This window comes from Symphalangus syndactylus, chromosome 10, assembly GCF_028878055.3.
Source record: "Symphalangus syndactylus isolate Jambi chromosome 10, NHGRI_mSymSyn1-v2.1_pri, whole genome shotgun sequence".
NCBI classification, from domain to species: Eukaryota; Metazoa; Chordata; class Mammalia; order Primates; family Hylobatidae; genus Symphalangus; species Symphalangus syndactylus.
In genome coordinates, this window is record NC_072432.2 from 61413497 (window position 1) to 61439960 (window position 26464).

Sequence of the window (26464 nt, forward strand, 5' to 3'; positions counted from 1 at the left end):
GGGGAGAGTCTTACCTAAGGAGCTAATGAGCAGTTGCCTCTGGAGAAAGAGGCTGGCAATAATAAGCAAATATAGTACATGGTGACTTAAACAACTGTACTCTAGACTCCGAGGAAAAACCCAACAATTCGCAAAACTTTTGTTATTGTGTTCTAAAGGAGAAAAATCCACAAAACAAAACAAAGAAAAAAGAGTCTGTGGTACTGCCTGCTATGCAAGAGTTAATGTGAGGATAAAAAGCTCTCCAGCAAACCCACCGGGATTTGTACATTCCCTGTCTGCAGTTCCCTGACTGGCTATGTGAGTGAATCTGGAGTGCAGATGGCACATTTCATCTCACAGATCTGACTCCTCTGAGGGAGTGGTGACTCAGTCCCACATCAGAGCAATAATACAGGGCTTGCCACAAGATCATCCAAGTGCCAGGCAAGCAGAATGCAGCATGTGGTGGAAGAAGATGGCAAAGAACCAAATTAGCTCTTCTCATGCCTTTATTTTTCCTTTATGATACATAGATGCAGATGATGGTATAAAGGGCCCACCTCTCTCTCTGATGCAACCCCTCCCTTCCCATGACCGGTCCCTTGCATTCAGACATGGTTTCTTTACCAGGAACCTCTCCATAGAGAAGTGTAGCCACTCTGCACTTCCTGGTGGCTTCCCGCTGGGGATGCTCTTCACTTCTGTCTCATCCATCCTGGCATCCCCAATACCTGCCATCAAGTACCCCCTCAGCAAGTGTCTGTTGAACAGTGACATCTCCTTTGCCCGGCTGCTCTCCAGACTGTAGCATACAAACTGTTTTTAAACCCAGCATCCTTTAAAAGGACGTGGAGTCAGCTGAAATCTGATGTTTTAATGACTAATTCAGATGGCTTTATTTTATTTATTATATCTTGAGGCTTTTCTAAAGGGGGAGACATCACTAAAACATAGAATAATATAGCACTTATCCTTTAAAGATCCAGCCCAATAGACTTTTATATGATGTTTTTAGTTTGTGTGACCTCAGTTTACACAAACTATATTAAAGTGGCATTTTCTTTTTGAAGATAGTATCAGTGGTAAATGCTTAGCTTGGTTGAGAATGCTTCTCCATGGTGATTATTTTGTGTTTTTAGGAATGAAGTTTGGGATAAAAAAAGACTTTGTTCAAGTCCCTTTTATAATAGAGTGTGAGAGGCTCACCCAGAGTCTGCTGATATGTATCCAGGAATCCTACTATTCAAGAATGGATTTTGAGAGCAATTAGTCTCACCTTTGTTTTGTTTTGCTTTAAAAAAAAAAACAGCACTTTTAAAAAATTGTGGTTAAAAAAAAAAATAAAATTTCATCTTAACCATTTTTAAGTTCAGTAGTGTTAGTATGTTCACACTGTTGTGAAACAGATCTCCAGAACTTTCACAACTTTCAAACCTAAAACTATGTACCCACTAAATAATAACTCCCCATTTCCCCCTCCTACTAACCCCTGGAAATCACTATTTTACTTTGTGTTTTATGTGAATTTGACTACTTTAAGTTCTTCAAACAAGTGAAATTGTACAGTATGTCTTTTTGTGACTGGCTTATATTTCACTTCACGTAATGTCATGTTGAAGCATGTGGCAGAATTTCCTTTTTAAGGCTGAGTAATATTCCATTGTATGGCTATACCACATTTTGTTTATCCAATCATCTGTCATGAGTAGATATTTGGGTTGTTTCCACCTCTTGGCTATTGTGAATAATAAATACTGCTGCTATGAACATGGGTGTGCAATACATCTCTTGGAGACCCTGCTTTCAATTTTTTTGGACATATACTCAGAAGTGGTATTGCCAGATCATATGGTAGTTCTATTTTTAATGTTCTGAGAACTCCATGCTGTTTTTCATACGGCTGCACCATTTCACATTCCCACTAACAGTGTGCAAGGTTTCTAATTTCCCCATATCCTCACCAACACTTGTTGTTTTTCGTTTTTTTAATTGCAGCCATTCTAATGTGTGTGAGGTAAACATCTCATTGTGGTTTTGAGTTCTCTGATGATTAGTGGTGTGAGCATCTTTTCAATGCTTGTTGGCCATGTGTCTGCCATCTTTGGAGAAATGTCTAAGTCTTTTGCCCATTTTTATATAGACAAGTAAATTTTTATGTTTGAAATTAACAAGTGAATGTCTGAATTTAGTTGGATTGGTATCCTCTAGTGTTTTTCTTTAAAATGGAGATAAAAAGAGTGGAGAATGTTTGAAAACAGGAAAGAAGTATATAATAATGACAACTATTGTCTCTTTGTGACCCATGAAGGCATCAAACTCTCATAAAACTTAAACAGTGCAAAATCTCTATTTTTCTATAAATTAGAACATTTTATGTTTTTTAAAAAGCACTAATGTAAAGTCTGAATTTCATGTATTCAGGGAGAATTATGCCAGCATGGAGGAAAACTGACTGATCCTAATAAGCATCCATGGAGAACAGAGGGCACATTCCTCCAAATTCCACCTTCCAAATTATTTTGACATTTCAATATTGTCCAGTTGATGTGACTGTTGTCTTCGTACTATGATTAACAGAGTGACTATGATAAAAGACCATGCAAGCCTTTAGAAAAAAAAGAGTGTTATACTTTTTTGTGTCTTCTTGGTTGTGATGGTCAGAAAAATACACTGCAGGCAGAATTTTTAGTACTCAAAATTCATAGCACAGGATCTGTGATCAAGTCCCTCCCATGTTTTCCTGTCGTCTGCACTTTCCATGCCTATGCTTTTCCCCGGGACAGCTGAGAATTACATGTCCTGAAATTATCAATATCCTTTTCAGCAAGCACTAGGCATGCAGCTGCACCTATGCTAATGTCAACTGCTGAAGAACAGGACAAGCATTTCAGTTATTCAGTGGTATGCGATGCTTATCATATTTATTCTTTTGGCATTTTACAGCTCAGAAAGTTGTTTTGTTTTTTTAACACAGAACTAATTTTGTTGAGGAAGATTTCCCCCTCCCCATAAAATTGCTACCTGTGTTTCTCAGATTGTCGATATTGCCACTGAGCCAACCAGCAGCCCCCTCACCTGTCACCTTCAGTTATTTTTTTCCTTTCCAACTTTTATTTTAGATTCAAGGAGTATATGTACAGGTTTGTTACATGGGTAAATTGCATGTCGCAGGGGTTTGATGTAAAGATAATTTTGTCACCCAGGTAAGCATAGTACCTGATAGGTAGTTTTTTCAATCCTCACCTTCCTCCCACCCTCCGCCCTCAAATAGGCACCAGTGTCTATTGTTCCCTTCTTTATGTCCATGTGTACTTAATGTTTAGCTTCCACTTGTAAGTGAGAACATGCAGTATTTTTTTTTTTGTTCCTGTGTTCATTTGCTTAGGATAATGGCCTTCAGCTCCATCCATGTTGCTGCAAAGGACATGATCTTGTTCTTTTTTTTACCTTTGCCCATTTTTAAATAGGGTTATTTGATTGTTTGTTGTTTAGTCCCGCCTTTGATTTCAGACCAATTTTCTTTAGCAGTACTCTAGTTTATTGTTAGTTTTCCCTTGTCTGTAGCTTTTAATTAATGCACCCAAACTAACCAAAGTCATCAGCCTCACCTTGAATACTTTCTTCCTTGTCAACACAGCTATAGGAGCAAGGGCATATAAATGTAGAAGGCTGATCTTGGCTAGAAAGCAGGTAATTAATACCTACTTCCTGACCACGTTGGCTGCTTCTACTTGACAGAATTAGGTTGTGTTATTAAGAAGGTGAATGTAGAAACAATGATTGAATGAAATATAAGAAAAATTAAGGAAATGGCTTAAAAACATAGAAAGGAGTAGGTAGGGTGTAGGTGTATTATCATTAGTAATAATAGATTATAGTAGATAACCCTGTAATGCTGCATTAAAACTATATACAGGGTACATGGTTCAGAGAATACCCTTTCTGAAAATTTCTACTTATTAAGTCCCATGTGAACAGTTCAAAATTTTAAATTCTAAAAAAGTGCTCATTATACTTTTCTACCTAGGATATATGATTTTGATGGCATTTTAAAAAAATGACTTTCCTCTGTTTTCCATCCCCACATGTATAAAATTATGATTTTGAGCTTTATTTTTCACCTCCGACGCTTACAGTTTGCCTTCCTCTGTGAAGCTGTTCATGAAATGCCCATTCTTCCTAGCACTGTGGTCACCAGATGTGATGCTCTGCACACAGAACTGGATGAGATCAGCCACACAGGAGGCCCCATTTGTGAGAGCCATGGGGCACGCTCAAGAAAAGCACCTCCATTAATTATTCTGTTGTCAAACTGGTTAGCCAAATCAACCTTGTCCTCAATAGCACATATTCAAAACCTATTTTGAACAAGTGTCATTTTTAAATAAAATCATTTCTAAATGGAAAGCAAAAAGTTCTCCACGGCCTAGACAAATCAAAAAAGCATGTGACACTATATGACATCACATTTCAATTTCTTGTAGAAAGGAACAAGAGTAGTTTAACACCAGCAGCATTCATATGCGGAGAGCATCATAAGTACATGTACATACCTAGATCCAGGACCAGCCAAATAACATGGATCCTTCACAAGACCAAAGCCATTGTCTTGCCCCAAAAGCACATCCTTGAAACACAAGAAAGGCACAGCATTACTGCCAATAAACAGGTATTTAAATTTACCAAGGGGGTGGAGGTAAAAAAGGAGAAGGAACACCTATTTACTGGCAACCTACTATTATCAGGCCACGTGGTGGCACTCTTACATAATCCCATGGCATCAATGCAGAAGATAAGCTGAAGATTTAAAAAAAAAAAAAAAAAAAAAGGCAGAGTCAGAATTTGAACTTCAGTCTCTCACCAGGTGCCTCCTCTAACAAGGATGTGTCCTAACTAAGAGAAGTCTCCTAATGATTATCTCTGGAGTTCAAAACAACTGCTAAACTTGAAATAGGATAACGAAGACAATGAATTCAATGGGCCAAACTTTTCAAATGGCAACAGGGAAATATGAGAGATGACGGGAAAGGATAGTCTATTACATTTTGCAAAAATCTCAAATGTTCTTAGTTACAATTAGTGAAGATATGAATTTGGATTGTAATCAGGTTGCAATAAATTCTAGGAAAAAGTTCACTCACATGTGAGATCAATAACTCTGGGGCCCTTTCAGGGGTAGTTGTTTTTGTTTTAATGAGGGTATATACTGGAGTCCTGAAAGGGTTGTCAGTTTTTGATAGTATACAATTTGGTCCCTGTGATCAGGTCCATGATGAAGATGATGATGTTGCCATTGATGATAATATATTCAACTCCCAATTATTTATGACAGGAGACAGGCAAAAACCAGAAAAATTAAATCCATGTATAATCTCTAACTTAATTTCAGTAATTTATTTTGCCATTTAACCCTGCCCAGTGGGTTAACTGCTCTTCACTCCGTTCCTCATTGTTTTTGTTTAGTGGTTGAGAAACTAATAAGCAATGGAAAGGGTCAAAGGTGGGAGCAGGCAGAAGAAACAAATCCCTGAACATTATTAATAATTGCAGCTACCAGTACTGGGTATTTACTGTGTGCCAGACACTCTGCTAAGTACCTTGCACCAACAAATTATATGCCTGGAATATTAGGCACTTGACTTTTTTTTTGTAATTTAATCTTTATAACAATTGGAAGCAGGGTATGTAATTGCAGCTCAGCAAGGTGACATATCTTGCCCGTTAAGTAAGTGGAGAAACTATGATTCAAGCCATGATCTCTTCAAAGCCCAAGGTCTTGCCACGGAATCTTTATAGGTTGAATGGCAGCTGGGTTGGATGTAATCAGACTTGAACGGCTTGAGAAAAATGAATTCCATGTGTTCTGATTCACTCAAATATCATTGTAGGGAATGAGAATTCCTGCTCTCCATGAAATTTATGGTCCTTTAAAGTCTTTTCCCACCACTTTTCCCTATGTTGACAAGAATGTGCCACTTTGCCAATAATTAATTGGAAAAGCCTAGGTCCCATGTGAGCGCCTAACCCAGTAAAGTATAAATATATATTCATATCCTATTACATTCCTTTGCATTTCAGCTTGACAATGAATACAACTTCTGTATTCACATGATTTGGCTCCTAGAATATCAAGCTTAAACTATTTATGTGGATGTGGATAAAATAATTAGACCCAGTAATAAACTATTGAGAGAATTCTCTGAATCTTCTATCAATCAAAATACCACTTGACAAAGGAAAATATCTTCCCAATCTGATACAAGCCCAAGGAAGATAAATTCCTGTTGTATTTCTTGCTTTAATTTGAGCATATATTCACTATCAAAACTTAATTTTCTATAAATTGGTAAGAAGTACAAAGTACTTATTATGGCAATTACAGGAAAAAAAAACAGTGGCTACGGGAGAAATACTAGGCATAGAATTATACCAACTTGTTAAGTGTCTAATTTATTTTTGTTAATTATCTCAAAATTGACTTAAAAATACACCAGTTCTTAGCATACTTAATAATGTAAATTGGTTGGGCGTGGTGGCTCACGCCTGTGATCCCAGCACTTTGGGAGTCTGAGACAGGTGGATCATGAGGTCAGGAGATCGAGATCATCCTGGCTATCGTGGTGAAACCCCGTCTACCAAAAGTACAAAAAAAATTACCCGGGCATAGTGGCGGGCGCCTGTAGTCCCAGCTACTCGGGAGGCTGAGGCAGGAGAATGGCATGAACCCAGGAGGCGAAGCTTGCAGTGAGCCAAGATGGCGCCACTGCACTCCAGCCTGGGGGACTGAGCGAGACTCCGTCTCAAAATAATAATAATAATAATAATAATAATAATAATAATAATGTAAATCTAAAGTCTACTAAATCTCAAGTCCTCTTGTTTTGGGTTCCAAGTTAGTTATCTCAATATCTCTGTCACTGATGAAATATGAAGACAACAATATTCGCCTACTTTAGAATATCTCAAGTAACTACTAAAAATAACTAGAAATCCTTATGAAAAATCTGATGTGAAAAATACAGTCATGTGTCCCTTAACAACGGGGATATGTTCTGAGAAATGCAACATTAGGCAATTTTGTCCTTGTGCAAACATTATAGAGTGTGCTTACAGAAACTAGATGACATAGACTACTACATCCCTAGGCTACATGGTATAGGCCTATTGCTCCTAGGCTACAAACCTGTACAGCATATTACTGTACTGAATACTGTAGGCAGTTGCAACACAATGATATGTATTTTAGTATCTAAACATGGAGAAGGTATAGTAAAAGTATGGTATTATAATCTTATGGGACCACTGTCGCATATGTGGTCCATTCTTGACCATTATAGGATGCATGACTGAAATAGTAATCAATAAATGTTAAAATGAATTTATATTCATTGGCTGATATTTTCAGATACAGAACATTTAACTCTTGCCTCTGTTTCCCCATTCCCAGCCTCTCTTTATTCAAGGAGATGGCATGGTATAGTGACTTAAAGACTCTGCAGTCAGACAGTATGGGGTGAAAACCTCACTCTACTACCTTGGGCAAATTTTGTACCCTCTTGGTGACTTGGTTCATTCTTCTGTAACTTAGAGATAATAATAGTATTTACCTCATTGCACAGATGTGAGGACTAATTTTATTTTATTTTATTTTTTGAGAGAGTCTTGCTCTGTTGCCCAGGCTGGAGGGCAGTGGCACGATCTCAGCTCACTGCAACCTGTGCTTCCTGAGTTTAAGCGATTCTTGTGCCTCAGTCTCCCAAGTAGCTGGGACTACAGATGCACACCACCATGCCTAGCTAATTTTTGTATTTTTAGTAGAGATGGGTTTTTGCCTGTTGGCCAGGCTGATCTTGAACTCCTGGCCTCAAGCAATCTAGCCACCTCGGCCTCCCAAAGTGCTGGGATTACAGGTGTGCACCACTGCACCCAGCCAAGACTAATTTTATACTTATAAAACACAGTACAATGACTGGCACACAGCAAAAATTTGATTATTGTTAGCTATTTGTATCTTCACATTTTGTGGAAAGTCAATTCTATTTTGTATAAGCTTAAATGCGTGCTTGTGGAAAGGTGCTAAAAAAGACTTACGAGTTGCATTCCACAGAATCAAGCCTATATCCAATACTGTGGTTCCACGCATTGAGCAATTTCCTCAGCAATTCAGTAATGTTTGTCACACCATCTCATAGCGATTATGTTACATATCGGACATGAAGGTCCCTGAAAATACTGTGAGAACCAGAGAAGTCTCTAACTTAGCATCCGGGGGAAATATCCCCACCAGTAATCTTATTTCTCCAAGGGTTTCTCTTTATAGGCTCTACTATATTTTAAATCCATGCAATGAACAGATATACATTTCTGTCTCTAAGGCAGGAATGTTGGATATCTTTCTGTAGCTTTGCAGGTCCTACCCACTTTTAACAAGTTAACTTTTCCAAGGTCTCAGAGAAAGAAAGTGGAAACAGGCAAGAGCCTGATGTGCACTTAAGCTCCATCACTAACATCTATTTGTTCTGCAATGAAGAGGAATTAAAGGAGAGGAAAAGAGAAGGTTGCATGTTTCAGAGAGGATTTCAAGCTGGCTGAGGAGAGGCCAGACCTGCCAAATATATGAGAAGGTCTCAGGCTACAAGTAGTTCAAAATGGTAGCCTCCTACAGTCATTATTTCAGGCCAGAGATGGATCAATTGTCACATACAGAGGAACTGATTTCCATGATGACTTTGTTTTTGGAGGCGGAAAGGCCTCACTAATGAGAATTTTGAAAAAGAGCTAAATCCTTATCAAAAACTTGTAAAATCCTGCCTTGTCAGCATCTGACTGGTAAGAGCAAGCAGCATTTGTTGGAGATAGCATCAACTAAGCCAGCAGCAGAAACACACTCCACATTTTGGTTTTAACTCAGGCAGACAGTCTTTACAAGTTCACTTAACTTGTCAGAATTCTCTAAAGCAAGGATAAGAAAAATGATTGATTAACAAACCTTCCCAAAAGCTTACTGATAATGTTCTTGAAATTTATTCAATAAGAAAAATATATATATAATAACCACAATAGTTATGTGGTGAGAGTAACTTTGTTTTATTTTTTACTCATCATAACTACAAATAAGGCAGATGATGAAGAGGATGCAAGGAGCAGACTGCCTTGCCACGAGATGCTTCTCCAGTCAGCTAAGGTCTGGCTGCTGTGCAGGAGACCAGGAGAGGGAGGAAGCTCAAGAATGCAGTCCTGGCACAGTGACAATATAAGAGACGATGCATTGTTCAGAAATTTCAGAATTTGTTGGAGCAAAGCAGTACAAAAGAAGTATTTCACTTGGAAATATTCCCCCTCTGCCTGCATATTCCCCAAATTAAATAACATCTAAATATGGCATTCCGTTTATGAAAAGGATGCCCAAGTACTGTTTTGTATTCACTTGTCTTTCTAAAAAGTTTTCCAAATAATACAAAGTATTTAATTGGGATTTGGAGGAATCTCTTCACTTCTCCCAACACCCATGTTTTAGCTTCATTTCTTAATCAACCAGGCTTAAGAAATATTTGGGGGAAAAGATAAAATAACATTCATAGCCATCCAACCAACCTCTAAGACAAAATAACAATATCTAATGGGGAATAAACAATAATGATTTGGTTTTCACCTAAGCGTTTTTATTTTCTTTAAAACACGGGGAGAGAAAGGAAGGTGTCTAGACTGCTATGCAGTTAAGTGCTAAAATCCGTCAAGCTAAATGAAATTGTATGTTACATAGATGGATTTTAAATGTATGTTAGTGGTAGGATAGGGAGTGGGAATTAGCTCTGTTCATTCTGAAGGAAGGAAAAGGCTACTGAAGGCTTATGGGAAGTTGCGTCTACATTTGTCAGGGGTTTATACTGGAAGAAAGTATTTCTGTACAATTCTAAACAGAAATCATCTGGGAGGGGACAGTATTTTCTCTCAGAAGGAAACAAGCAAGAGTCTGATGTGCACTTAAGCTCCATCACTAGTATCTGTTGTTCTGCAATGAAGAGGAATTAAAGGAGAAGAAAATAGAGGGTTGCGTGTTTCAGAGAGGATTTCAAGCTGGCTGAGGAGAGGCCAGACCTGCCAAATATATGAGAAGGTCTCAGGCTACAAGTAGTTCAAAATGGTAGCCTCCTGCAGTCATTATTTCAGTCCAGAGATGGATCAATTGTCACATACAGAGGAACTGATTTCCATGACGACTTTGTTTTTGGAGGTAGAAAGGCCTCCCTAATGAGAATGTTGAAAAAGAGCTAAATCCTTATCAAAAACTTGTAAAATCCTGCCCTATAAGCATCTGACTGGTAAGAGCAAGTAGCATTTGTTGTTGTATGTGTGTGATAGAGTGCAGCAAACTTCTCAGCCAGAACTGCTGAATCTTGCTTTGTCTGAACTGGTTTCTTCCCATCAATGCATCCCCTCTCCCCTAATCTCTTGTCATCATGCCCATCTTTTACATCCTGGCCCAAAATCCCATTTCCCTTCAGGAGAAGCACTTTCAGATCACCTCAGAATTAATCACTTTCCTTTCCATAGCATATTATTGATCACCATTCCCAAAGCATTCACTAGTCATATTAGATTTATATATATAAGGTCGTATTCCTTGCTCAATTGTGAACCGCAGAAAGGCATGAGCCTTATTTTTTTTCTTTTGTGTATCCTTTGATGCTATACCACAGCATTTTTCATAAACACATGCTCTACAGATGCTTGCTGAATGGCTGACTTCTCTGAAAGGGAAAACAGCAGAATCTGAGAGGGGGCAGTGGAGCGGAGTTCTTCCTCTCCTGTGCTAACAGGTATGTGATTCCTATTATTTTCTTTGGTGGGAAGGGAAGCATGAGGCAGGCCACTGATCTACAGTGGACGTGAAGCCTGAGGATAGGCTAAGAATTAGGGAAATTAACAGGCTCCTAGGAGTCAGAATGCTCAGCTTCTATTCCTAGCACTGCTTAAAATTTTCAGGGCAAAGTACTTTATAATCCTTGCAGCATTTGGTGCCTTTATTAGAAAATCCTTTTATGTGAGATTTTGAGTTTCTTATTTTCTCTCCTCACCAGGATAATGCACAGAAAGAGCTGAGGTGGGAGTCCGAGAGACAGGGGTCTGACCTGTATAATATACTCTGCTGCACAGGATTATCATGAGGGTTAAATGAAATAATAAATGTAGATTACACTTAGCTCAGGACCTGCCACACACTTAGCTGAGGGCCAGGAATTCAATAACCAGTGACTATCAATGTCAATCATTCTAGCTATTTTGTAGATGCAAAGTCCAGTAGAAACAGAAAGGGTGCAAAGCTAAAACTTTTAAAATACTCAGACCCAGACTCTAATCCATTAAAAAAAAAAAAAAGCAAAAAACAAAAAAGATAATCCCTAATTTTTCCTAATCTTGCATTTTTCCATTGAGAGGTGGTGATTTCCTAAAATGCAGAGAGATAGACAGATAGATAGAGAATCTGTATAACAATATAGGTAATCTAGATACCTATATCTTTGTAAGGAAACCAGGTAAGGGACACTTGAGAAACTCAACTCATGAAAACAAATGCTACTTTTCTGTAATCACAAGGAAAACTGAACTGGGAGAGGGGGTGAGAGTGTGGGGGTTTGGGGAGCCCCACTAAAGCTTCTAGGGAGGAAGGGACAGAACGAGGCCAGGACTTGCTGGTTGCACATACCTGGCGCTTGTCTGCGGTGGCGGGAGATGATCTGGACCTCACGTGGACAGGGCCCGCGAGGACGTCCGAACGTTCCAGCAGGTCCTCGGCCGACATGGACTTCCCGGCCCTGGCCCCCCAGGAGGATGGCTCCCTGGGGGTCTCATCCACTCTCTGGGTGCCCCTTGTTCCACCGTTTGCTCCGCTAAGCAGGTCCCCGCGTCGCCGTTCCCCGAGGCGGCGGCCACCGGCGAAGGAGCTGCTACGATCTCGGAGAGCCTGCGGGGTTTCTGCAACTGTGGCCGGCAGGAGCGTGGCCTCCCTGCGGGGCTGCAGGCTGGGCTCCCGCAGCGAGCTCAAGCTGGAGGCCGAGACGAGGCCGGAGCCCTCGAGCGCCGCGGAGCCGGGCTGGAGGTAGGCACTCTGGGCGCGCTCGCGCAGTGGCCCGGGCTCCTGGAGGCTGCAGCCGGCGGCGGAGGTAGGCCGCTTGCCGGTCTTGCGCTGGATGTAGTCGGCCAGGGCGCTCTGCTGGAACTGCTTCAGCTCGGGCCCCGACAGGCTGAGCGTGGAGCAGGCCTTGCCATCGCGCTCAAAGAGACGGCGCCGGTCGGCCACGCTGCTTTCTGGGAAACGCATTCCATTTCTCTGCGGGTCCAGGGGTGCCGGTTCGGCCTCCTCCACGACCCCCACCTCGTTCATCTTCTCGGGCTCCGAGTAGGAGCGCTTCTTCTGCTCGGGAGTCAGGCGCCGGCGAGCCCCTCTCCGGGAGGCAGGGGCCACGGGCCTGGCCAGGTCGCCCTCGGCGGGGGTCACGCTGTGCCGCTCCCGGGGCGTGTGCGGGGAGGCGGAGGTCGGCGCCTCGGGACTCCGCAGCCCCACGTGGGCCGAGGAAGGTCGAGGCCGCCAGGACCTCGACGCCACGGGCGCCCCCAGCTCCAGGTCCCGACGTCGAAAGGAGGTGGCCCCCAAGACACGGGACTGTGCGTCCTTGATGCTGTTCCGGTAGGCGCGGCTGAAGGGGGCATCCAGCAGGGGCGACTCGGGCGAACCCGGCCTGTCCCGCCACTCGGGCTCCCTCTCTGGCTCGCTAGAGAGCTGGAAGGTGCTCTGGCTACGGAGGAGCCGAGCGTCCGGCCTCTGGGGGCCACGGCCGATGTCCGACGCTCCTCCGCTCAGCTGCTGACTGCAGAGCTGCCGGGAAGCCTCTTCCAACTTCAGCTCCCCGTTTTTGAAGTGCTGCTCCCCGTTGCCTAGGGGTTCAGCTGACTCAGAGAAACGGATGTGTGCTTTTGTCTCCTCAAAGTCATTCCCAGAAGTACTGGAAGTTGAGACGGTCCTGTGGGGCCTATAGTTATGGCCAAAACCGGAGCTGCCCACACTCGGTCTCTGGCTCCCTTGCTCTCGCTGCTCGAATTTGGAGACCTTCTCCAGCACCGAGCAGTGGGGCTTCCCATACTGAAAGCCCTGAAGAGCCAAGGCGCTGCCTGGGCCGGGCCCCCTCCGGCCCAGACTGGATGTGTGTGGGTGAGAGGGGGCAGGCGGCTCTTCGGGCCTTGGGTCTGTGCTGTTGAAAGAAGCCGAGGCACCGGTCCTCCCCTCGGGCCGCGGGTAGGAAACCTGCCGGTCCAGATGGCTCGCGAGGTCAGGAGCTGCTTTCCTCCCAGGGTCTTCTGCCTTGGTGTTGACTGCACAGGTGGGCCTGCCCCCGGGGTAACCCTCCTGGGCTCCCCGGCCTAGTTCCAGGCTGCTGTGTCTTCTCAGACTCTCAGGAATGTTCTGGAGAGATGAGAAGGCTGACTTGGTCTTGCCAAAGTTGCTTGACAGGCTCTGGCCTAGGCCTTCTCTCTCCAGCCTTCTCCAGAGGTTGGCATTGTGGTCTTCCTGGAAATCGCCCTCCCAGGGCTCTGAGAGCCTGGAAGATCTCTTGTCTTCACCCGCTTGCCAGGCCTGAGCCTGAGGGCATTTGAGGCTGTGGGGATAAGAAGATGGCTTGTTGCTGTGAGTGCTCTTTCTCTCATTGGAATGTGGGCTGTTGCCTTGGAGAGGTGTGAGATGTCTCTTCAAGGAGGCATCCTCCTCATTTTCAGGCACTGAAGAGAAATGGACTTTGGAGGGGACATACTTGGCTGTAGCTTCTGGTTTCTTCTCCACCGGGGACAGCAAGTCATGTTCTAAGGGCTGGCAGAAGGCAAACCCAGGCCTGCTAGATCCATTCTGGTTCCCATTCTCATCAATGGTAGCCATCTTGTTGCATGCTCCCTGAGGGGCTATGTATCCACTCTCCTTGGCCAGTGCAGGGTAGAGCATACCGTTGCTACTCACAGAAGGCTGAGGCACCTGGGCAAAGTGTGGCTCCAGGGAAGGTACGGGGTAGATGCTGGTCGGCAGCAGAGGTTGGCCAGGTTGGGCCTTCTGGGTATAGTTTTGCTTGGGCTTCACTGGGGGGCTGTTCTCTGGACTCTTCTCCAGCACAGTATGCAGCTGCTCCTCTATGAACGGAGACTTCAGGGAGCCTAAAGAGTTTGCCTGAGGCCGGCAGAGCCGCTTCTGATCAAGGCTAGACCAGGAGCTGGGCCGCTCACGGTGCCGAAATGCTGCGTAACTGTCACTCCGAGCTGGAGGCAGGGGTGCACCCACCTTAGGAGGAAGGTTGTCCGTGGCAGTCTCCAAGGAACTGGGGCACTGCTGGCTCCAGGATGGGGGTGGCACTCCCTTGCCCCGAGGAATATTAGACCATTTATCATAGCCCTGACCATCTGCTGAGGCTCGGGCCTCCCTACCTTGAAGCAGCAGGGCTGAAGAGCTCACCTCATACTCTGCTGAGACTCCCCTCCGGGTGTCATAGACTGTCTTTACATAGCGAATATCTGCCTGCCTCATCCCTTCAAGGAGGCCACCTCGAGCAGAAGTATTGTCCATGGAGCCTGAACGCTCCCGGGCAGAGATGCCAGGGTGTGGATACTCTAGGATGCTGGAACTGGTGGAGAAAGAGCTGTAAGCCGAGTCTCTCTTGTTATGGAAGTGGCTGAGCTGGTCAATGCTGCCGGTGGACTTGGCAGGGGAAAGATGACAGGGTGGGTATGCCCCACTGGGCTCCAGGCTCTCCATGCTCCCCTGGGAGCTGCACTGGTCAGGGCTCCGCCTTAGATAGGCATGGTCATAGTTGGAAAGGTCACTAGTAGAAGAGCTGGAAGAAAGACAAAGCAGTCAGTACCACCGAGCTGTTATCATTTAGTAGGCTTACAGGCAGAGGACCCAGCTTATAAATGTTCTGTTGTGCAAGAGGTTTGGTGTTTGGAAGGGTGGGTAAAAAGGGCCATATTTGGGCCTTGCTCAGCCTCCTTGTGTGTCATCGCTAGGAGTAACTGCCCAACACTCTAACCTATCTGCCTCTAATCACCCAGGCTAGCAAGGAGAGGAATGAGGAGCTCAGAGGAAGCCACGTGGCCTTTGGGCACAGGCAGCACTTTGATGTGATTTGCTGCATGCTGGAAATGACATTTTGCATGTGCCAAGAAATGAGAGAGGTAGAAGAGTGATTGAGACTGAAACTGTGTGTCTACTGGGGTTGTTTGTGGGAAGAGGGGAAAAGCTTAGTAAGAGAAGAGGCACGGGTGAAAGAGACTTTGTGTGCACATGTATATGTTTTTAGTTAATATCTTTCCTTTTTATGGAATTGAAGGATACACCCTGGCAATCTTCCTGGAATCTTAACTGCACTAGAAACAATTTGTTTGTGGTAGGAAAGCTAAACACAAAGCTGAACGAGAGAAATTAGAGTCAGAAAAAGCTCATGAGAGGCAGAGCGAAGGGGAAAGAGGGAAGGAGAGGGAAGCTTTATGAGAATGCTTAATCACAGGGGCTCTTGGGTGCTGGGATTCCATCACCTGTGGATGACTTCCAAAAGCCAAAGCAAAGCCTCCTCATACATTTAGGAAGGCAAGACTTTCTCATTTACAAGCTCCTCCAGATGGTTTTCAGAGCCCGTCTGGAGAAGCGGAAAAAGACTATCAATCATGGCATTGTAAACTCCAGAAAGCTGTCTCAAAATAAAATTACTTATAAACTCAAAATATATGTATTTTAAAAAAAATCACCTAAAACTCAACAATAAGAAAACAACCTGATTTAAAAACTGGCCAAAGACATCCTAAGAAGATATACAGATGGTGAATAAGCAAATGAAAAGGCTGTCATCATAAGTCACTAGGAAATTACAAATTAAAACAACAAGATACTAGGGAACATGTTCTCAGGACCTCCTGAGGGCTCTGTCATAGGCAAAAACAAAAAACAACCAAACAAAACCAAGATACCACTACACACCTATTAGAACGGCCAAAATCCAGAACACTGACAATACCAAATGCTGGTGAGGATGTAGAGCAAGAGAAACTCTCATTCATTGCGGGTGGTAATGCAAAATGGCACAGCCACTTTTAAAAGAAGTTTGGCAGTTTCTTACAAAATTAAACATACTCTTACCATAAGATCCCGTGATCACATTCCTTGGCATTTATCTAAAGGAGCTGAAAACTCATGTCCACACAAAAACCCACACATGGATGTTTACAGCAGTTTTATTCATAATTGCCAAAACATGGAAGCAACAAGGCTGTTTTGCAGTAGGTCAATAAACTGGCATATCTACACAATGGAATGTTATTCATTACTAAAAAAAAAAAAAAAAAAAAAAAAAAAAAAGCTGTCAAGCCATGAAAAAAATATGAAAGAAACTAAAATGCATTTTACTAGATGAAAAAAGACAGTCTGAAAAGGCTACAAACCGTATGATTCCAACTACATGACTGACATTCTGGAAAAGGCAAAATAATGGACACAATAAAAAGGTCAGTGGTTGCCAGGTCTTAGGGGCGATGCAAGGAGGAATGGGTGAGCACAGAGGATTTTTAGGACAGTGAAACTATTCTGTATGATACTATAATGGTGGATACATGTCATTATACATTTGTCCAAACCTACAAAATGCACAACAGCAACAGTGAACCCTAATATAAACTATGGACTTTGGGTGATTATGATGTGTCAATGTAGGTTTATCAGTTGTAACAAATGTACTACTCTGGTGGGGGTTGCTGAAAATGGAGGAGGCTGTGCATGTATGGGGACAGGGACTATATGGGAAATCTCTGGACTTTCTGTTCAATTTCACTATGAAACTATAACTGCTCTAAAAAATGACTGTCTCTGTCTCTATATATATACACACATGGGGAGGGCATATACAAAGGAATAAGTGGTTCAAATGTTTGTGACTCACTGTTCTCTAAAGGAGGGTAAATCACTAGAAGTTCTTGCCCAAGATTTTCTATTTTTAAATGGATAGGCGTTTGAACACTATTAAAATTCATGATGTATTCTTATATTTCTAGATCACATGTAAATAAATGTAGTGTCTTATTGGTCAAGTATGTGATAATGCTTTATGGCTGGAATATCTCCAGATAATATGTTGAGACTAGAAGAACCATATTCGGAGTCAAAACTTGTGCTAGAATATAAGGAAAAGGAGACTACACGTTCAGCAGCTCTCCTCAAGAATGCAATTTTTCTCCATCAGAGAAAGTCAGTTTACTGAATGGCGCATCCTACTTTGGGACGGATAGGTATAAATTAAAGGGAGAAAGGAAGGAAATAGCTCCCAGGCCAGCCAGATCAGGGAAATCAGACCCGGCACTCAATGGCATGGCATATGTCAAAGATTTTACCCCCTACCCTGAATTTCTTCATTCCCCTCTGAATAAAGAGGTCCTACTAAAGAAGCACTAGACAGCCTTGTGGATAATCCTGTGTGACCCAGTCTGCTTCCTTTTTAGAGCTAATACTTCCAGGGGAAATGGAACCCCATAAGGGCCGTTTCATTCACCATTTCTATGAAGGTAGGAGACATTAGGTAATCCTCCTCCCAACTGCTGACAATTTTAGCAGTCTTTCATTGAAAGGATAATTCAAATCTAACATAGGAACACACACAACAAATCAAAGTAAATAAACTGATGGTTAACTGAAACACTATCGAGTGGGGAAAATATTATCACTAACATATATATTTTTTTAAGATAGAGTCTCAGTCTGTCGCCCAGGCTGGAGTGCAGTGGCGCAATCTCAGCTCACTGCAACCGCCGCCTCCTGGGTTGAAGCAATTCTTCTGCCTCAGCCTCCCGAGTAGCTGGGATTACAGGCATGTACCACCATGCCCAGCTAATTTTTGTATTTTTAGTAGAGACGGGGTTTCACCATGTTGGCTAGGCAGGTCTCAAACTCCTGACCTCAAATGATCCACCCTCCTTGGCCTCCCAAAGTGCTGGGATTACAGGCATGAGCCACCATGCCCAGCCTAACATATCTTAAAATACAGATAGTGTCTATAAATATGAAATCTCTGTTACACATATCTCTAATCAGACCAGTGCAAGGGTATAGTGGGTTCCTTCCTGTAGCAAACCTAAGGTAGAAAGGTCATGGGAGGCCTCTGTCAGGTGCTTTCCCTCCTGCCCAGAGAGGGTTCTGTCCCTTCAGAATTACCATTCCCAAGCTGCCTGGGGAATACAGGCACTGATATCACTCACTAGGACGAGTTCTTCCACTGCTGTCTGGAAATATTCATTTTTATTACCTTTGCCATTGATGCCACCAAAATGGCACTTTTAATGATGGGTAAGAAAACTTGGAATGAAGGTTTTCAATCCTGCAACAATTCCAACTCACATAAAGCCAGCCTTACTCTCAAGAGGGGTGCATCTTGAGTGGATCAAAGTTCTTACCATGGTCTGGCTACTTCTCCCGCCTCATTTTCTATTGCTCTTCTTCTTGCTCCCTGCACTCCAGCATAATAGTTTCCCTGTTAAAACTCAAACCCAGGAAATTTATTCCCATCTCAGGGTCTTAGAGTCTTTGTACTTGCTGCTCCCACCACCCGGAGTGCTCTTCACCTGGCTTACTTCCTCGTTTCATTCAGAGAGGACCTCCTGGAACTAACTAAAGAGTATCTCTTCTCTCCTTTATGCCTGTTACCCTGCTTTATTTTCTTCACAGCACCTGCCACTACTTGACATTATATCATATCCCTTTGGTTATGTGAAAGAGACTTTGACTGTATCTATAATATTTAAAGAACTGAAGTACACATAAAATGCTTTTTAATTCTGTGGTAGATATATGTATTTTTATAATATCATTCTATTTTGTGTGTTTAAAAGTATTTTAAACACAGGTATCTACCAGGTACGGTGGCTCACACCTGTAATCCCAGCACTTTGGGAGGCTGAGGCGGGAGGATCGCTTGAGCCCAGAATGTCAATGCCAGAGTGAGCCTTGATCGCATCACTGCACCCCAGCCTGGGCAACACAGTGAGACCCATCTCAAAAAAAAAAAATATTTTTAAAATATTTAAAACATGGAGCACAAAATAAGTGTATGAAAACATTTCCTAAAGTGTGCTCACAGAACACTAATTCCTTAGATGATTAAATATGTTTGGAAAATATTGAGCTAAATAAGCTAAACAATTTTATTTACTGCAAGATTTCTGAGTCTTTTATAAACTATTGTTCTCTCAAACCATTTTTCATGTGTTGTTCTAAAAGAGAAATATATAATACTAAGAGATGTTTTCTAAACTTACTTGACCCCAGAAACCTTTTTTTTCTAAGAAGTATCTAGTGGATTGTTATTCCACGGAACACATTTTGGGAAACAAATATTGTGGTGTAGGGGGCTTTTTATGTCTTGTTCACCATTGTACTCCCAATACCTACAAAGCATCTGAGACATAGTGGATGCTCATACAGATTTGCTGAATGAATGAATCACTGATTTGATACTGCTATTTCAGCCTCTTGTCAGGGGGCTGGACTACGTAACTTTTCAAAGTCTCTTCTAAAGTACTTTAGTACTTCAGAACCATTGGGTGAGATTTCCGTAGGGCAGCAAAAAACAGTGTCAAGGGTCTGATAGAAAGCAGCTGAAATACAATTTCAGTGAAATTCCAAATCCAACCTAGCTCACAGTTAAATTACACATCTTCAGTCTCTCCATACTTCTCTTTCTCTCTCTGTCTCACCTCACACCTGTCTCTCCCTCATCCTCTTGAGAGGTGACAGCGTGCTGGCAGTCCTCACAGCCCTCGCTTGCTCTCGGTGCCTACTCTGCCTGGGCTCCCACTTTGGCAGCACTTGAGGAGCCCTTCAGCCGACCGCTGCACTGTGGGAGCCCCTTTCTGGGCTGGCCAAGGCCGGAGCCCACTCCCTCAGCTTGCAGGGAGGTGTGGAGGGAGAGGTGCAAGCGGGAACCGGGGCTGCGTGCGGCGCTTGCAGGCCAGCTGGAGTTCTGGGTGGGCGTGGGCTTGGCAGGCCCCGCCCCACCACCCTCAGAGCAGCCGGCCAGCCCTGCTGGCCCAGGGGAAATGAGGGACTTAGCACCTGGGCCAGTGGCTGTGGAGGGTGTACTGGGTCCCCCAGCAGTGCCAGCCCACCGGCGCTGCGCTCGCTTTCTCACCGGACCTTAGCTGCCTTCCTGCGGGGCAGGGCTCAAGACCTGCAGCCCGCCATGCCTGAGCCTCCCACCCCCTCCATGGGCTCCTGTGCGGCCGGAGCCTCCCCGACGAGCGCCACTCCCTGCTGCACGGTGCCCAGTCCCATCGACCACCCAAGGGCTGAGGAGTGCGAGCACACGGCACGGGACTGGCAGGCAGCTCCACCCACAGCCCCGGTGCAGGATCCACTGGGTAAAGCCAGCTGGGCTCCTGAGTCTGGTGGAGATGTGGAAAACCTTTATGTCTAGCTCAGGGATTGTAAATACACCAATCGGCACCCTGTGTCTAGCTCAGGGTCTGTGAATGCACCAATCGACACTCTGTATCTAGCTGCTCTGGTGGGGCCTTGGAGAACCTTTGTGTCCATACTCTGTATCTAACTGATCTGATGGGGACGTAGAGAACTTTTATGTCTAGCTCAGGGATGGTAAACGCACCAATCAGCGCCCTGTCAGAACAGACCACTCGGCTCTACCAATCAGCAGGACTTGGGTGGGGCCAGATAAGAGAATAAAAGCAGGCTGCCTGAGCTACCGGTGGCAACCCGCTTGGGTCCCCTTCCACACTGTGGAAGCTTTGTTCTTTTGCTCTTTGCAATATATCTTGCTACTGCTCACTCTCTGGGTCCACACTGCTTTTACGAGCTGTAACACTCACCGCGAAGGTCTGCAGCTTCACTCCTGAAGCCAGTGAGACCAAGAGCCCACCGGGAGGAACGAACAACTCCAGACGTGCCGCCTTAAGAGCTGTAACACTCACTGCGAAGGTCTGCAGCTTCACTCCTGAGCCAGCAAGACCACGAACCCACCAGAAGGAAGAAACTCCAAACACATCCGAACATCAGAAGGAACAAACTCCGGACACGCCGCCTTTAGAACTGTAACACTCACCGCGAGGGTCCGTGGCTTCATTCTTGAAGTCAGTGAGACCAAGAACCCACCAATTCCGGACACACTCTTACCCCCTCATACGCCTGCTTCTTAACAAGAAACAGATCCATAAATTTAGGACTGAGATTGGTTTCTGGAACTTAAACTAAGGCTGTCAGAGAGATACCAGCCATCGGATGTGGCACACTGGACCACTAGATGCCACTGTGCTCCTCAGAAACACACCTGGGGCACTTCTCCACCTGCAGCTGCCAAGATCAGACCCCACAGGCGGAACTCAGCATGGGGGTCAAGCCCTCTGCCAAAGCTGCAAGCCTCAGGCATGGTTTGTTTGTGCTGCATCACAGGGTGGTTTGTGCTGCAGCAGGAGAGAATGTACACATCTGTAACGTTTTGGGTTATTTGAACTTTCCTTTCTCCTTTTGTCCCCAAGCAGTGCTTTTGTGCTGATGGTCCTTGTGTCAGGAGGAACAATTTTGAAGCTTCAATCAGAGAGACAGAGTGGTAGATACGGCACAAGGGCAGATCCACCTGCGTAAGCCCCTCTGGAGGCTGGGATGCAGAGGAGGAAGGAGGAGGTGCAGAAGCACAGCCTTGAAAATACTGTACTTCTGGTGCTGACGGCCCCATTCCCCTGAGGCCTACTGGAGCTCACCATAGTTACTGTAAGCAGTCATTCTAAGTACTGATTGCAGTGCTTATTTCTGCTGAAGGGCCAGCACATTTTTTAAGTCACAGTATGGCTTTGGATTTAGGGCTTCATAAGAAGGTTAGGAGTAAGGACGCTCAAAGGACCCCACCGTTGAAGGGCACTCTGTTAATACATACCCACCTGCATTTATAAGTGTGTGCTGGCCATTCACCCTCAAGTTCAGTACCAGGTTTCATGGTGTCCTGAAGTCTTCAGCTTAATTATTATAATCAGTCATCATTCATTGAGTGCTTACTATGTACTAAGAATTGCACATATGCTATTTTATATAATCCTCACAACAATCCAATGACGTAGGTACTAGTTATTTTACAGAAAAGGAAGCCAAGATCAAAGGTTAAATGATTTGCTCAAGCTTACACCGTAAGGGTAAGGGGAGATTTAAACCTAGGTCTGACTTAAAGGCCCAGTCTCTTACCACTACGCTATTCTTCCTTCATTGTTAGGCTCCACACACCTTACCTTCTAAAGGCCCTCAACACCTCCATGCCTGTAAAGCAAAAGCAGTCTGGCTTTGTGAAGGGTCAGGAGACACTGCCAGGAAACCTGCTCTCTGAGAACAGATGGCTCAGACAGTGAGAATAATTTCTTTCAGGGTGATTGGGAAGGACACGGGCAAGGGAGAGGAGCATCTGTAACCAGGAAGGAACCAGGACATTATCTCTTCCTGTGGCCTGAAGCCTACCCTGATATGCTGAGAGAGGTTTGTCCTGCTCAATTCCATGAGCTACTGTTCATCAGTGAGAGGTCTAGGATTTGGCCCTTGACTTGACCAGACGTGAGTATTAAGGGCTGTGATTGAGTTCTGGCCTTGCCAAATGCATAGCTACCATCTGTTCATTAAGTAATCCTTCCAGAAGCTTCCAGCCTCCCCTCCTCCTCCCAACACACATGCACACACATACCAACACTTGCGTCTCCTTTGTATGTAAGGACTAAGTGACCCTTATTTTCCTTACCTCGCTACATTAGCTTTATCTAAGCATTTCCGAAAAGTGATAAGCTACGAAGTCTAACTCTCTGGGATCAGAAGATAGATTCTGGTTTGTATGGGTTCCAAGTCTGAAGTGGAGGGGAGTCCTGGCTTAGTTCTCTCTCTAATGTGTGATGGTGGTCAGGCTGTGCTCCCTCGTTCTATAACCCCTCTCCTAAACCACTTGTGAGGGCTCTCCTTCTTCCTGACCAAACCTTGACCCATATAACAAACAGTAGCTAGAAAAGCAGAGGAAGTATAACCTACTGATTACATGCAGCAGCTTTGAAACCTGGCTTGGATTTGTCTTGACTTGGGTACTGATCAGTTGTTTGAGCTTGGACAAACTAATCTTTCCAAGCTTGAATTTCCTTTTTTTTTTTTTTTTTGAGATGGAGTCTCACTCTGTCACCCAGGTTGGAGTGCAGTGGCGTGATCTGAGCTCACTGCAACCTCCACCTCCCGGGTTCAAGTGATTCTCCTGCCTCAGCCTCCCGAGTAGCTGGGATTACAGGCTCATGACACCACACCTGGCTAATTTTTGTATTTTTAGTAGAGACAGGGTTTCACCTTGTTGGCCAGGCTGGTCTTGAACTCCTGACCTCAGGTGATCCGCCCTCCTCGGCCTCCCAAAGTGCTGGGATTACAGGCATGAGCCACTGCACCCAGCCCCAAGCTTCAATTTCCTATTCTGCAAAATGGGGTTAATACTACTATATCTGTTTTAAAGAAGTCTATGAGTCACTGTGTGAGATAATGTATATACTGAGTGGTCCTCAGTACATTAGTTGTTGTGCCGTTGGAGCTAAGATGGACAAATTACCTTAATTGAAAGAGCAGAACCAAATGGGGAGTTCAAACACATGAATAAAAATGGATACGGTTTTGACTAAAGCAGAAAGCACATTAAGCACTGAAGGAAGAAAAATCTCAATTTTTCTAATATAGTGCTATCAGTAGAGAAGTGTCTGAGAATTGATGGACCCCATAAATATCTCAAATGGCCAGCCAGTGCTTCAAATAATTCTGATCTTCAAGTTGATCTAGCCCAGCATATAAAGGTAACTCATATACACGTCAAGCACTGTAAGAGGATGAGAAAAGCAGCGGATAGAGATTTAATATTTAGTGTGAGTATAAGAAAAAACATTCTCAAAACAGAGAAGAAAACATTCTTTTCTGGGAACATGACATTAGAAAGAAAGAAACCCTTCAGTCTCAGCTATAGCCACTTACCTGGAATGGTAGCTTTGGTGCCAAGGAGGGCCGATCATACCCTGAGATATCTGCATCATGCTGGCATCGGGTTGCTTCTCCCCAGATTTAGTTGTGTGCCACGAGTGAGGTCGGCCTGCAGGCTCACTGCGCCTGGGGAGACACAGGAGGGACCCCCCAACATTAGCCAAAGTCTCAGCTGAGTCTCCTCACCGATGTGACTTGTGGATTTGGAATCAAAGACTGCTGTGTCCTCAGAGATTGAAAAGCAACCAAGTCAATACTGAGAAGAAGATTTTGCTACTTATTTCTCTGACTAATCATTGTTATTCTCTGCTGAACTTGTAAAAATTTTTACTTATTTTGACATAATTTCAGACTTGCATTAAAATATTGCAAAATTAGTGTAAAGAATTCTCACATAAACTTCGCCTAGACTTCCTACATATTAACATTTTATACTTTATTAATGTAAAGCACATGGAGTTGCCTTGGTCTTTCTCGGTCTCTATCTATCCAGATATAAAAATGGGAGCCTGCAATTCCTTTCCATTTCCCAAAGGGCTTTAGATATATGGCAAAACATTTTCTGGGGATTTTGAAGTCCTCTATCATATCCTGTTGCTGGATAAGTGATACTATTAATTTCTTGGTAAGAACTGCAGAAACATTAGCAGCAACCTCAGTGTGAACACTGCTCTAAGCTACATGGTCTAGAGAACAAAATGCTCTCTAAGATTTCTCATTTTGCAAGTCAATGACTTCAACTTTTAAACATCCTGCCCTTACAACACAAAGAATTGACAAAGACAAAGGGAAAATGTGGGTGTCCTTCAGACTGCAACACTGAAGAATGAATTCAGTAAGGACTATAGAAAGTCAGAGTCAGGAGAGAGTTGCTGTACCTTATTTTTGGCAAAAAAGTCAGGTAATCTATCAGGCATTTCATGCTGAAAATTCTTGAACTGTAAGACGGTAGGGGGATTTTTCTGCAGTTTAGAAACACTTTTATGGCATCCAGGAATCCATTTGGATATGGCGAAAATAATAGCTGTAAATTATTCCAACTCGTCGTACTTGGCCTTGTAGCTAAAAATGCACCTATCCCTTTTCTATGAAAAAATAAATGTTTTTGTAATATAAATGAAAAATAATTCCCCTGAAGCCAATAAAATTTGATGTATTAGGACATCAGAAAAATACTAGACCAGGTGTCAGGAGACCTGGGCTCTTGCCCTGACTTTGTTATTAACTTGCTGTCTGACCTTATGTGAGTTACTTCCCCTTCTTAGCTAAGCCTTTGCTCATCTACAAAGTGAGAAGATTAATCAGAGTCTGGATTAACTGCATCTTAATCTAAAATAACTTTAAAAATACAGCAGACACGGAAGAGCTTCCCAAAACAGATGATGACTTAAAAAAAAAACACACACACACACACACATATATATCAACCCCTTAAAGAGAGATGAGGGTGATAGGAAAATGTTCTTGTGTGAAGCAAGGGAAACAAATACACAATTTTTTTTTCAAACAGTCAACAAAGATTTACTGAATTGAAGGAGCCTGTAGTCAGGTGGACTAATGCTTGACTTGCCAAATAGGTCAGGAAAAGTGAGAAAAATTCAACTGCCTCTCAAGAGAGGGAGAGAGGCTGGAATGTAGCTAAAGGTATCAGCTCTGAGATAAGACAAACCTGGGTTCTAATCCAGATTTAAACTGAATACCACTGGTTTTAGCTTTTAGATCTCAGGTAAATTTTGTAATCACCCTGAGTTTCCTTATCTATAAAAGGCAGATTATAGTAGAACCTATTCACCGGGGTTTTGTGAGATTAAAAATGAGAAAACACACCCGGCCCATAGTAAGAGCTCAATAAATGTTAAGTCTTATTATCATCATCCATTACTAATAAGTTGATGAAGAGTAGACAGGGTAGGGAGACAAGCCTTCAGAGATCTTTAAAAGGAAGGATGGTAAATGATGACGGAGACAGGAATGGGCAGGAACTGCTGGTGCTGATGAGGCACCCAGCCCCGAGCTCCCCAGTGAGGTATTGAGTCAATAATTATGGCAGAGCCTGGCCTGAGACTTACCATGGTCACAGCCTTTCGGACCCTGGCCATGGTGGTGAGGAAGGGAGCCATCAGAGCAGTGGCTGTGACCTGAAATCACAGGGGTAAACATAGGCCAAAAAGAAACAGAACTCACCCACCTGGAAACTATAAAGGAACAAAAGGGAGCAGGTGCACAGCTTGGGCTAAGGAGATGAAGTAGATGCAAACTCAAGACATGAACAGCAGAAGCCAATATATGACAATTTGTTTGCCTCCTTGTCCCCATATGTATTAGTTCATTCTCACGCTGCTGATAAAGACATACCTGAGACTGGGCAATTTACAAAAGAAAGAGGTTTAATGGACTCGCACTTCCATATGGCTGGGGAGAGGC

The 26464-nt window shown here is 43.7% G+C and overlaps 1 protein-coding gene and 1 long non-coding RNA gene across 6 annotated transcripts in view; one reads left to right on the forward strand and one right to left on the reverse strand.

Moving 5' to 3' along the window:
* LOC134731526 (uncharacterized) overlaps window positions 1–26464 on the forward strand; it is a 94128-nt gene that overhangs the window by 48719 nt on the left and 18945 nt on the right. The window contains exon 3 of the long non-coding RNA XR_010113862.1: window positions 10710–10802. This is a non-coding gene — a long non-coding RNA (uncharacterized lncRNA). The remainder of the gene's footprint in view (window positions 1–10709; window positions 10803–26464) is intronic.
* SHROOM3 (shroom family member 3) overlaps window positions 1–26464 on the reverse strand; it is a 358912-nt gene that overhangs the window by 25867 nt on the left and 306581 nt on the right. For all 5 annotated transcript variants that reach the window (XM_055297255.2, XM_055297258.2, XM_055297257.2 and 2 more), the window contains 3 exons: window positions 24035–24166; window positions 11690–14855; window positions 4536–4609 (listed from right to left, as the gene is read on the reverse strand). In XM_055297255.2, the coding sequence (XP_055153230.1) occupies window positions 4536–4609; window positions 11690–14855; window positions 24035–24166 (3372 nt within the window). The remainder of the gene's footprint in view (window positions 1–4535; window positions 4610–11689; window positions 14856–24034; window positions 24167–26464) is intronic.